Raw genomic sequence first — 14,043 nt, 5'->3', positions numbered from 1 at the left:
GATTTGTAATCCATGCATATAAAATTATCTTTTGTAGGACCAGACACACTAAACAATAATTATGGCTTAGAACATCTAAAACACATGCAATAACATTTCCAGAATATTTTGCAGTGAGAGCAGTACGTAAGTGCCTCAAGTCGTTGTTAGATTGCTGATTTTCAAAGATTGTGTTGGACAAGGCTGAGGAACCACACACCCCATAAATGGACAAGGAAACACACAAAACAATGTATGAGTTTTCCTATCTAACTTCTGCTTACTATATAAAGTGCTATTGGTTTCACAGCATAATGGTGATGAAACTTAGCAGAATTGCTGCCATAACAACTGCAAAATCCTCTAGAAAGGATCGAGGATTCCTCAATCCTTTTTTTTTCTAAGCCTCAGAAAGGAGGGGCTGTGGTTCCACCTCCCTCCCAGGGTAAAAGGGATCAGCAGGCAGAATTGAATCCCTCAGTAACCCCACTTATTGACGGCTGATAAACAACAAGAACGCTACAATCAGAGCAAGACCAATGCCACCAGACCCACTGTTGTAAATCTCAATAGATTTAGATTAAACTTCATTTTTTTTTTGCCAATTTCCAAATCCCATCTTGCAGAGATTTCATCTCTCCCTGCTTCTATCTCGAATTGTCCAAAGCCTCATTTCCTATTGCCTCAGGATTAGTTTACTTCATTTGGCTGCAACTCAATTGTAAAGCCTTCTTTCTTATTTCAAGTCTCCCCCACCATACCTCAGTGTCCTTTCCTGGCCCCCAGCTTGCATACTTTCGGCCTTTCAATGCTGGCTTGCTATGGATATTTTCTCCCGGCCTGCTGCTGCTCCATCTTCAGTGAAGCCTTAAGCCATCTTATCCCTCTACTCTCAACTTCACTCCCTTCACCCTTTCTAACTTAGTAAAACTCCACAGCTTCAAAAATCTCTTCAAAATCCATGACCAGGTTAACAATGTATATTTGACTTGCAGTTATATGTTGGAAAATTGTCACAGTTGTGCTTTGGATAGACCTGCTCTGTGGAGTCATTATTTCTCATGATTTCATGTATTGGTGAGAGATTAGGAAACATTGATATTAAAAGCTGCAAACTAACATGCAGGTGTAACAGGCAGTTAGGAAGGTTAACAGTATGTTGTTGTTTAGTGCAAGAGGTTTTGAATACTAAAGATGCCTCCGACAATTATATTGGCCGTGGGGAGACCACACATCAAATATTATGTACAATTTTTATCTACTTGCTATTGAGAGAATGTAGTGAAGATTCATCAGTCTGGTTCCTGGAAAGAGATTATACAGGGTTGATCTCTTTAGAGGTTAGAAGAATGAGAGATGACTTCAATGAAGCATACAACATCTTTTCGAGAATCTCACAGATGCGGAAAGGATACAGGATACTTTCCTAGCTAAGCAGTCCAGAGCTAGGGGTCACAGATTCAAAGTAGGCATATAGGACTGAATTGAGGTGAAATATTTTCACTCAGAAGGTGGTGAATGTGAGGAATTCTCTCCCCTGGAGGGGTCTGGAATTTCAGTGATTGATTCATTGATTCTACATTGAGTTCAATGGAATTTTTGGACTATGTAATATAATTGAAGGATATATAATTGAAGCATTATTAATGAAGGATTTGGGAATATGACAAGAAAAGGTATTTGAGGTCAAAGATCCCTAACCTTAATGCAGTGTCATGGAGTTGGATGGCATGCTACTGCTTCTTGTTCTTATCCAATAAAAATCATATTTTACTTCTTTCTCACTTTTGTGGATATGGCCATACCACATTGCTTTAGCTGGGAAGAAGCATAAAACCAATCATCATGCTCTAGCTCAAAGTCATAAAGGGAACAGATCGAGATACAATAGCAGTGCGATACAAATGAATTGATTTTACTTTTGCCTTGTTCTACCTTGTTTTTTCAACTTATTCCCTGTAGTATGAATGAAAGCTGAAAGGATCCCATCCAACTAAAACAAATAAAATAGACTATCTAGAGGAGATGCAAGAGTTTTGGATTAATAGTCATTTAACATGCTTGAAAACTGAGTAATTTTGTTTTCAATTGGTCCATAGTTTACTGCAACAGCTATAATGGTTGCATTCTTTGAAGAGTTCCTACTGATAACTGGGAATGACACTGCATGCGAACATATGTTAGAAAAACTCTGCAACATTTGAATATGTCCCCTTCAATAGGCAAGCTTCCTGTCACCAGAGTGCATTTGGAAAATTAACCAGCATGAAAATATAGAACTATATTTAGCAGTTTTAATAATTGAGTAATTCATATTCTATAGGAGTTTTAATCCATATTAATTCTTGTGTCATAGGATGCCTCAGGAAAAGTACTTGATCGGTGGAATATAATGACGTATGATGAAGAAATGGTCTCTCTGCATCAATTCCTTCGTTTTGGAGAAACCAAGTCCATCGTTGAACTCATGGCAATTCAGGAAAAGGAGGGAAATGCCATTGTTGTCCCGTCTGCCAAGAGTAACTCCGATATCAGAGCATTTATAGAAAGCAGCAATCAAACTCGAAATCCCAGTCTGTCCATGCATTCGGAGAAAGTAAACCCAAACAGTGTTCATCACTTTGAGAAAATCGTGAACAACCTGGCTTTTATGTTGCCCTTCCAATTTTTTAATCCTATTCCAATGCCTCTATTAGGGACATCTCCCAATAGTTTCCTCCTGGATCAGTCTCCAGAGAGACCAAGGGAAACCAAGCAAGAAATTCCAATTCCTATCAGCAAGAGTTTTCTTATAAGTACTGGTGCTGATTCGTTTCAGAGTACTGAAGAAAACAGCCAGAATTCCCAAGATAAGATTAACCTAGACCTGAAGAATGACTCCACCAATGACTCTAGCGTTGTGACATCCCCTTCGCTGAGTGTAACACCAAACCAGGAGTTTGAACAAGCACAACTGCCCTCTCATACCACCAGAGTCAAGTCCATGGAAAAACCAGGCAACCTAACGACCAAGGGGCGAGTTTACTGCAGTGCATGTGAGAAGACCTTTTATGATAAAGGCACATTGAAGATTCATTACAATGCCGTTCATCTGAAAATTAAACATAAGTGCACTGTTGAAGGTTGTAATATGGTTTTTAGTTCTCTGCGAAGTCGCAATCGCCACAGTTCGAACCCCAATCCCAGGCTTCACATGCCAACCATGAAAAATAATCGTGACAAGGATCTAAGAAATTGTTCTTTGGCAACGGTTATCCAAGTCAATGATAAAAGACTTGATGCCAGCAACTGTTCTGGCACTGATACCCGTTCTCTCACAGGATTTGATAACCCCCGTGCAGAGTCAAATGTTCAGAGTAATGCTCAGATTAGTATTGCGAGTGCTGGGCATGGCGCAGCCTTTCAGAACCTGAAGACAGTGCAACCAGTTCTTCCCTTCTATCGCAGTCTGGTAACACCAGCCGAACTCACCATTCCTCAAGCAGTACTCCCATCTTTACCGAATGCAGCTCCTTCAATCCAAGAGCAGTTTACAACAAGAGAGCGAATAGCAGATCCTGTGCCAAAAAAGAAATCCCGAAAATCCAGCATGCCTGTCAAAATTGAGAAAGAAACAATGGAGGAACTGGAGGATTCTGAGAGTGGAGTTTCTAACTGTGATATGGCTGCACAACTTAGAAGTGATAACGAGTTCAAGAACATGAAATATGACATGGAAAGAACAGAAAGTGGTGCAAGTTATTTGTCTGACATGGAGGAACAGGACCCCAAAGTGCAACAGCAAGATATGATGACCGCTGATGCCCGAGCAAATTCCAATGGAAAATCAGGCAGTGATCCACACCACTTGGAGAACGGTGATGCTTATGTGAAAGCAAAAACTGTAATAATTTCATCCTTTGGGGACGAGCAAAGGGAGAGTGAAACGGACACTGGCGAGAATTTGTTATCCAAATCAGAAGGTTGGTTGCAGGCAGACCTGCTGATGAACAATTATAAAGAAGTGCAGCACAGGCTGATCAATGGAGACTTCGGCAGGGCGTTAATGCAGCAGAGGGCCAGATCACTGTGCTTTGACAGCCCAACAGTGAATGGCTGCACATGTCCACAGCCAGATACCGATAAGGGGGATAATCAGGGTACTTCTAATCCTAACTATTGCTATGTCTGCAAGAAGGTGTTTAAAAGTTCTTACAGTGTTAAATTGCATTACAAAAATGTGCATCTAAAGGAGATGCACATGTGCACGGTTGGAGGTTGTAACGCAGCTTTCCCTTCAAGGCGCAGTAGGGACAGGTCAGTGCAAAGTTGCTTCTTGTCTTGTTTTTACAAACTGATGGTAGTTGGTTCAATAACGTACCGATTCACCTCACCTTGTGTTCTCAAACTGGTCCCCGCATTTGCATGTTTTGAAAACCTTTTGCCTGGATTTTCCTTGGCAAGCACCAGACGTGTCTGGCACAGGTACAGAAAGCAGAGTTGTGTCTGAGACGGTGCTGTTGGAATTTTGGCTGTCCCACCTGCATTGGCCCGAGGGATCCAGAAGTGCAGCTGTGCGGTCTGTGGGAGTGGGGAGCAAATAAAATACTTAGGGGGAGAGATCAGCGCTTTAAGCAGCTTACCTGCAATTTTGTCTTCTAATTGTCACATTAAAACAGAACTCACCAAATTGCTTTCAGATGTAAAGTAAAAGACCTTGCATTATATTGTCTTAAAAAGAAAATAATGACTTTGGGACATAATTTCAGCTATCAGTGAAATCATTTTTATGTCTATTTGAGGGATTCCCTGCTATTCTACCGAGTGCAATCAATGAGCAGGTAAGCCTGGAGTTGGTTGGTGACAGCAGTACATTGTTAAAAGCACTCAGTGGCCTAGTCTCGGGAGAGAAAAACAGAGCATTGAGAACAACTCTTATGATACCCTTTCTCTGTCAGTTACCCACCTGAAACTGACCACAGTGATCCACAGCTGAAGAATAACCACCTGCTTAAGATACCACAAGGATCTAATCACTTGGGGGAGAGTGTTCCAGGATAAATCCATGCCATCAAAATAGGAGACCTGTGTGGCTGGCAATGCTCGGACTGTTGGTGACAGAGTTGTTTTGTTTCTGCCACTAATTTACACAGACACATGAGGAGATCCAAGTGCACAAATTGTTATTCAGATGGCATTTAAACATACAGTATATGTTCCAGTCACTCTGGATAATGCTGACATTATTTCATTGTTTTGACGTCTTAGGAGGTGGTAGAGGTTAAGCTGATAGCATTTTAGCATCAGTTTTGTTATATTAGTTATTTCCTATCTGTTTTAGATGGACTGACAGCACTAAGGTACACTAACAGTTAGCTCCTTTGGATTCCCAGACACCAAGCTGCCCGCTGTGTTATAGCTAACACAGTCAGATATCTTTAGTTACTTTTTAGTATTCATACACCTGGAGAATTAATATCAGTCTTTTAAACATTAATGCATTAACACCAAGCCTGATACATTCCTTATCTATTTTATGTTCTCTCACTCATTTAACATTAGAATAAGGTCCCAAGATGCTTCACAGAGTTATAATTAACTTAAAGTGCCATCTGTTGGATGGAATATCAGAAGATGTTTGAGAAGGTCTATGAAAATAATCATAGATTGGTGGAGAATCAGAAGAGTTTAGTGATGATAGAATTTGATTGGGCAAAGGCACCATTGTCCATGAAGAGGCAAAGAGAAGGAGGTTGCAGAGAAGCCAGTATGGGGATTTCAGGGTGGGAGGTGGATTGTTAAGGTTTGGAGGAGGTTACAAACAGAGGGACCGTTACACCAAGGGGCAATTAAAATATGACAAAAGTATTTGAAATTGTAGTGGAAGATGGAGAGTCAGTTTAGGTCAGTCAGAACAAGAGTGGGGACTGTAGTGAAAGTGAGAATCAGTCTAAAGCTGACGAGGTACTTCCAGAGAACAGGATGGGAGTTGGCCAGAAGAGTATTTGAATCGTTGGATTTTGAGATGGAAGTGGCATTAGATAAGCTCTTTGACAACCAGGGATGAGCCAAATTAAGTGAAGATGGAAGATGTCTTTTTGATGAAAATTATATTGGATTAGAAGTACAAATCTGGCTTAAATAGGATGCTAAAGTCATAGCAGACTTTTGGTGGTACCTATGAAGAGATATGGAATTAAAGGCAAGAGTATATAATTTGCAGTATCCCTCATTTCTTATCAAAGATAGTAGCAACTCAATGACCAATAGTAAGTCTGGCAGCACAGAGACAGTGGAGAGATTAAGACAACTAGTGCTAAGATAAAACTGAATAGTTGTCAGTATGTCGAAGCTGACAGTCTATCTTTGGATTATGCTTGCAGGAGGCTGATAGAAAGGAGGTTGGATTTCTGGGTACCTCATGCCTTCTCCAATTATAGGAAAGTTTGATTTCATGATAAAACTGGAATCAAGTATGGAGAATCACTATGAAGAGGGTATGGTGCGTTATATCCAAGGCAATGAGGGTGAGAAAGGAGGGTTCACCATGATCACAGTCACAGAAATTATCATTCATGACTTTGTTTAGTGCTTTTACAGAATAGAATGGCAAATGACAACAAGGTTAAGGACTTTGGAGAGAGTAAAGATGAGGTAATAGTTTATAAATATGAAGAGGCTGAGATGGATTTTTGAGGAGGGTGTTAATGACAGGTATTTTAAAAAGGAGAGGTAAGTAGAACTGTGACAGCATCAGATGGCATGAGGGCCAGGAAGAGAAGTTTGGTCAGCAGATTAGTGGAAATCAGGTTAGTTGTGCACAGTCTAGGTTGGAGAGAGTGAAAGGGTGGATGGAACATAAATTAGGGAAGGGGTGTGTGGAGCCCAGTTGATGATAAAGGGGTGGGGAGATGGGATTCAGGAGACATTTGGTAGTGTGGGTTTTTCTTTATTGGGGTTCACCCTTTACATTCTACAGTGACCCAAGAGCAGTGAACTGCTTCGATGGAGGAGAGCAGACCCCCCAGTACTCTATGGTTTGGCCAGCTCTACCAGTGGATAGCTAAGCCAATTAGCTCTCAGAATACAAATTCATTCATATCTGTGAGGGAAGGAAGCGGAAACCCTTTCCTGTGGGATCTGCATGAAGTTAGGTCATGTTTACAGGACAAAAACAGATCCTTCACATCAACTGAACTGTGGTGATGAGTGTACACAGTTCCTCCTCCCAGCCCTCATGTAATCCTGTCTACTTATCCTTTCCTTTCACCTTCATGTACACATCTAGATCATTATTAATTGTGATCAGAATAGGATCGTAAAGGGGAGACAAGGACAGGTACAAGTGAGGCTATAGTTAAGCAGCTTCAGAAATATGGCAAATGGAAGGCCAACAACAATTAGGAATTTGAAAGTTCATTTGTAACCAGGAGAATAATTTTCTCGAAGGTACAGTAGAAAATGAGTACAGAAGGAGATAAAGAAACATGGCTGAAAAGTGATACAAATGTACTTAGAAATGTTCAGCAGTATTGCCAGTGGTCAAGTCCATAAGAGAAAGGAGGCAACAGCTGTAGAGAGATCACAACTGGAGTACTGCATCCAATTTGGTCACCTGACTTCAAGACTCTTAGAAGTGGTGCAGAAAAGATTTTTCAGAATGGTCCCAGGGATGAAGCATTTCCAATGCAAGATAAGACCGGAGAAACTAGGATTATTCTGCTTAAAGAAGGTTGAGAGGATATGCAATAGATTATGAATTGCTTCAGTTTTGTTTGGTTAAGTAGAGGGAAGATGTCTCAATGACCAGTAGACACATATTTAAAAATTTGGGGTAAAATACAAGGGGATGTGAGATTTTTTCATTTCAGAGTAGATGGGATCTGGAATTCATTGTCTGCGAGGGTGGTGGAAACACAGCCATCAATATTTCGAAAGGGATTGGAATAGGCACGTTGAGGAGAATGATTTGCAGATCCATTTGGAAAGGGTGAGGGAATAGGACTGATTGGATTGCCCAACCAGGAGCTGATGTGAACGTGATTAGACAAATGGCTTCTTTCTGTTTGACAACAACTCTTACAGTTCTAAGTCACAGTTGATGGCAAAGCTGGTGGGGTGCTTCGAAAATAGATAAGTGTGTTTACATGGATACAAGGAGGCTAGTGAGTTCAGCACAGAGATGGATAGGTGAGTTAAATTGGGAATTTATTTTATTGAGGCTGGAGCTGCTGTCGTTTTATAGGAGCTTGGGTTTGGAAGTGGGGATGGTAGAAAACAAAGATTTTAAAGAGGAGACATGGAAGTGCAACAAGATGCATTAGCATAGAGTTTACCTCTGTGGAATAGATAATGCAGGTTCAAATCTTACCACGGATATTTGAAATTTTCAACTGGAAAAGTTTTTTTTAAATAATTTGAGTATAAAAATCTGTTATAATTGGAGCTGTCAGCTGTAATAAAACCCAACAGGTTCACTGATTGTCTTTAAGAAAGAAATCCACCATCTCTACCCATCCTGGTCTATATGTAATTCCAGTCCCAGGCCAATGTGGTAGATTCTTTCTTGGCCTCTGAAGTAAACCATTCAATTGTATAAAGCCACCACCAGTGGTACAGAAGAAGACTCCCCACCATCAATATCACCACTACCACCACTTTCTCAAGTGCGACAAAGGGCGTACAATAAATCCTGGCCGTACGATGATGTGAAAAGATCAGAGGATGAGGGACTTCTCTAGCAGGCCAAAGTTTGATCAGATGAAATGGGCACATATCTTGAGCAATCTGATGATAAAAAGGATAGTCAGGTAGGAAGATGTCAGTATTGGCCAAGGTGTCATTACCCCATGCGCCAAGTTACGATGGAGGATGGAGTAGTCTCTATCTCTGTCTCTCTCATTCCTACATATGCCAACACTCACGTACACACACATTTTATCAGAGGTCAGTACAGCAGGATCCTGAAATGACTGATTTCTCCATTCCAATTCTCACAATGGAAATGAGGCCAATTACTCTTTCCCCATTGCTGCTCTGTAGGTGAAGACTGATTAATCCAGCGCTTACTACAGAACTAATTTTGGATAATGCACTTCATACTTATCATATTCTCGAGTCACCCTAAATTAATTTTGCTTACAAATTAATCATATAATCAATCATCTGAAAATTCCTTTAACAATTACAACAAACCAATTATCATTCAAAGTGTTTTACTTACACCTCAGCTATCCTTACCATACTCAAGGGGGTAGAAAATATTTAGTTTATAATGTTTTAGAACAATAAATTTGCAAAACTTTTTGGACTGTGTGAAAGGTTGTGTAACTCCAGGGAGACGACTCCTAGCTCAAGACTGACCCCTGCAGGAGTCGATCAAAATCAACTAGTTTCTTGCCCATGTTTACCAGACAAATCCATTTCATGTATCACATGACAGAGCTTGGTTCCTGTCAGTGAGGTCATGGGCCAGTAGACTAAGCCATGACCTAAAACTGTGCCGAATGGTTTGTAGTTAAACATTCTCTTTGTGCATAGATTTGACAAATAGACCATTAGCTCAAAAGAAGCTTAAAATAGAATCGAGAGGAATGGTTGGAAGCAGTCCAGGTTAGTCAGTATGCCTCTTTCTATAAACCTTCCACCCACTTGATCCCCAGAAATGGGACAACCTCCCTGTTACCAAACCCCACTAAAATGGAATCGTGGGTCTGCCTCCTCTCCCCCAGTGATGGCAGAATGCAAGATCTGCCCTCAGCCCACACAGGTGGCTTTCCGACCAATTTTACTGCACCTCACCTCTTTCCCAATCCAGGATTTCCCAATCCAGCTTCTGGTCAGCCAAAGCTCCCTTCACTGCTCAGGACACCAACATTTTAACACTACAGTTTTTGCCATACACTATCTATTGCTGGATCCTCGCTGGTGTTCCCAATCTTATGATACTTCCCATCTTATTTCTCTCCCCCAGGAATCCCTTTCACCTCCCAGCCTTGCCAGCTCCCAGCTCTGGCAACTCTCCCATGATAAGCAGACCTCAGAAATCACCCAGTACATCAAAACACACATTCCATCTACAAGTTCTAACAAAACTCAGATTGCTGTGCTGTGGTGCTGTCTTTCCCCGGGTACGATCTCCTCCGCAAACAATAACTACTAATCCTTCTTCCCCTAGTTGAAATAAATCCACCCATATTCCAACAATGGCTTTCCTTTGATGGGAGACTGCTTTGGGACACTCAGGATGTGATGAGGCACTATAGAAGTGGAAGCTATTTTCTTTTGTTTCACTGATGCTAAATGCACTGTTGTAGGACTCAGGACACTTTGTCTGCAGTACTGAACTTCAAGAAAAGAAGGGATAAAAGCTAAATTTAAATGTATGGTAATGTGTAATAATCATAACCATTCACAATTTCCATGAGCAAATGAACAAACGGCTCAATCCCCAATAGTCAATTAAAAATCTCCATTTCCCCTGGGCTGAAATTGGCAATCCCAAACTATTCTGCAAAGATCCCTTGGAAAACTGTTAAACTCTGATAGATTAAGGTTTCTGTTTAAGTGAAAGGCACGTAATCTTAATGGAATGATATATCATTCATTATGGGTTGGAATTCTATAAAACACCCACATTAATAAGCATAGTGCTGGAGAGATCCATTTGTAAATAAAAGTATCTGGTAACCGTCTGTGTCCCTTACTGTTCAGATGCTATGTTGTCATAAATTCTGTGTCACATTCTTCTTCAAAAAAAGCCTACCTAATCTTTATTGACCTGAAAATGCTTGAAGCCTCCGATCGTCCTTAAGACTGCAGAGTAAATATACTTGGTAGTCTTTTGAAGATGAGGAAAGTTACATGTAGTGTGGCAGGGTTATAATGTACTTATAAAGTGATATGCCCTTCAACTTGTGAGACTTACCACAGGAGATCCACTAGTCAAATTAATACAAACTAAAAAGAAATGCATGTGTGTGGTTATTACAGCTATAAAATAATTCAGCAGAAAATTTGCAGGTAACTTTCTACCATCATTAAATGCCAACAGTTGCATCTTAGTTCATTTCTGGACATTAGACTCAATTGTTTGTTGTCTTTTTTGTTTTCTGTAGACATAGTGCGAACATCAATCTTCATCACAAACTTCTGACCAAAGGATCATATGAGACCCAAAAAAACTTCTTCACCACTACTCCTTTGTCAAAGGAACTTTGTGAAGATCTTCTGGTGAGAACCCAAATGGGACAGAGTCCACTCACATTGAAAGGGAAGAATAGAAATGAACATTTTGGGTTTTCTTTCCACACCACCCAAGAGCCATCCAGTGAGGCCCAAGGAGGGGATAGCTTTTACAATGGGACTGTGCTGGATCTGAGCACCACATCTAGTGTCAAGTCTGGAAGCAGCATCCATTCTTGGGATTCAGACGCTGGGAGTGAAGAAGGGGTTCCCGTAAATAGTGATGAGGGTTTTGAGCGGGCTGACATAATGGTGAAAGATAAGTTATACCAACTTTCTGCTGTGGTCGAGGAGCCTATTGACTGTTTGTTACAATCCTCTTCTACTAACTCACCCATCATGTGCAACATTTGCCAGAAGATGTATAGTAATAAAGGGACCTTCAGGGCTCATTACAAAACAGTGCACCTTCGTCAGCTGCACAAGTGCAAGGTGCTTGGTTGCAACACCATGTTCTCTTCTGTTCGGAGTCGAAACCGACACAGTCAGAACCCTAATTTGCACAAAGACGTTTTCTGCAGCTCCAGTGAGAGTCACTGAACTTCTAACTCTTTTGGGATGATGGATTTTGAAGTTAGTATTGATTTGTCTATCTCATATTTGTAACAGTAATAGAGGGAGAATTTCAAACTCTTTCAAGAAACTGCCAAGACTTTGTATTGCTCGGTGATATTGGCATGTTTCTCTCCCTTCTCTGGTTCTCAAAAGTAATGGAATGCAGCTTTCCAACATTCCTGTTTTATAGGTGATGAAGATAGGAATCAAATGGACCCCATCGTCCCCTGGACATCATTTTATGAATTAGATTTTTTTTAAAGCATGAAAGGTTCTTTGTTGCAATTCTTTGATTATCTGGATCAAAAGGCACTTTTGATACTAGCTTTTGGCTCGCGCTCTGTTTGATTAAAGATGCCTTTTCATGTGCACTTATGCCATCTTTTTCACATTCCAGTTTCTTAGCTAAAGAAATAGCTTTACGTACGGACAGGTAAATGAGGCACAAACACACAAGCAGATATTTTAATTTTCAAACAACCTAAATCATTCAACGGCTCTGATTCTGAGTGCTGTGGTCACAGTTTTCTTGAAATCTGTGAACGTAATTCCCAAAACGTGTGCAAAAAAGAAAGATTTTATTAAGCTTCCTTTGTTTTTAATATTTCCTCCATTTCAATTGAATGCATTTAGGCAAAGTGAAGGATCAGAAAGAATTCTGGAATTAGAACAGTGTTTTTCAGGTTGTTGTAAGGCTTTGTGGACTTACTGAAAATTAAGAATATAATGTGTTTTGCTGGTTGGTTTCTTAGTGCTTTAAGTTATTTCCATAGCATTGTGAATGTTAAAACATTTTGCTTTTGTGATATGCAATGATATTTGCTATTGGGCCATCTTAATGCTCACAAGAAGCTTAAAAATCACAGCTTGCCAAAGATGTATCCAATGTGATAGTCTGTAAATAAATCAACAAGTAATATTCTTGACCAACAAATTCTGCTTAAAATAATGAACAATTTTTTTGTTAACTACAAATATTTCTTTGTAAGATTAAACATGATTTAAAAAATGTATTCTGTTTCCATTTAATGCATGTCTATTTAATGTATTGCATTCAATTACTAAAATTTTGGTTTTCCTTTTTATAACTATTAATTTGTCAGGGCATTTTGTTTCTGACTCTCTAATATTTGCACAAATGCCTCAAAGTACAAGAGTACTCCTAGAGCGAGGATACGAATTTCAGTCCCATTCAAGAAACTCTGCACAAAATCTAGGCTGACATCTCAGTGTAGTATGCGGGGAGTGCTGCATTATAGGATGAAATATCTGCACCCATAGATTTGAGGAAAGAATCATCGCAACAATCAAAATAGAACAGGGAAGTTCTCCTGTTATCTTAATCAGTATTTAAACCTCAACAAACAAAATTTTAAAAGTTCATCCATACAGAGGGATCTTGGGGTCCAAGTCCATAGCTCCCTGAAAATGGCAACACATCGATAAGGTGGTAAAGAAGGCATATGGCATTCTTCATCGGTCGAGGCATTGAGTATAAGAGTCAGAAAGTCCTGCTGCAGCTGTTTAAAACTTTGCTTAGGCCACATTTGGAGTAATTTGTGCGATTCTAGTTGCTGCACTACAGGAAGCTAGTGGGGGCTTTGGAGAGGGTGAAGAAGAGGTTTATCAGGATGCTGTCTGGATTGTGACATATTAGCTATAAAGGAGAGATTGGACAAACTTGGATTGTTTTCTCAGGAGCACTGGAGGCTGAGGGGACACCTGATAGAAGTTTACATAAAAAAAATAATGAGAGGCATAGATAGGGTAGATAGAGTCCTTTTCCCAGGGAAGAAATGTCAATTACTAGAGGGCATAGCTTTTAAGGTGAGGAGGAAAGTTTAAAGATGTGTGTGGCAAGTTTTATACACAGAGAGTGGTAGGAGCCTGGAACATGCTGCTGGGGGATTGATGGAAACAGATATAATAGAAACATTTAAGAGGCATTTAGACAGCCACATGAACAGACAGGGAATGGAGAGATATAGACCATATGCAGGCAGATGGGATTGGTTTAAACTGGTATCATGGTAGGTACAGACAGCATAGGCCAAAGGAAGGACCTGTTCCTGTGCTTTACTGTTCTATATAATACATTGCAGTTTGCAAGTTTATTTTTGTATTTTAAAATAGATTCCAATAAATTAGACATTTAGTCGCCATCAGAGCTTATAAGATTTGATAAATATTGCACACCAGAGTTACTTAATCATTCCAATATAAACTTATTGAGATTGTGCGAGTATGTCAAGAGAACTCCCTCACCACAATAGCACAGCTAACAGG

The 14,043-nt window shown here is 40.1% G+C and overlaps 1 protein-coding gene across 2 annotated transcripts in view; it reads left to right on the top strand.

Moving 5' to 3' along the window:
* LOC127584001 (zinc finger protein basonuclin-2-like) overlaps window positions 1–12,760 on the top strand; it is a 92,060-nt gene extending 79,300 nt beyond the window's left edge. Inside the window, exons 4-5 of one of the 2 annotated variants that reach the window (XM_052040491.1) lie at window positions 2,336–4,275; window positions 11,076–12,760. In XM_052040491.1, coding sequence (XP_051896451.1) covers window positions 2,336–4,275; window positions 11,076–11,742 — 2,607 coding nt within the window. In that variant the 3' untranslated portion in view covers window positions 11,743–12,760. The remainder of the gene's footprint in view (window positions 1–2,335; window positions 4,276–11,075) is intronic. The other variant, XM_052040492.1, reaches the window with a different exon arrangement.
* The last annotated feature ends 1,283 nt before the right edge of the window (window positions 12,761–14,043 follow it).

This window comes from Pristis pectinata, chromosome 28 (assembly GCF_009764475.1).
Source record: "Pristis pectinata isolate sPriPec2 chromosome 28, sPriPec2.1.pri, whole genome shotgun sequence".
NCBI lineage: Eukaryota > Metazoa > Chordata > Chondrichthyes > Rhinopristiformes > Pristidae > Pristis > Pristis pectinata.
The sequence above is the reverse complement of the archived record's forward strand: the minus strand, read 5'-3'. Positions and strand labels throughout refer to the sequence as shown.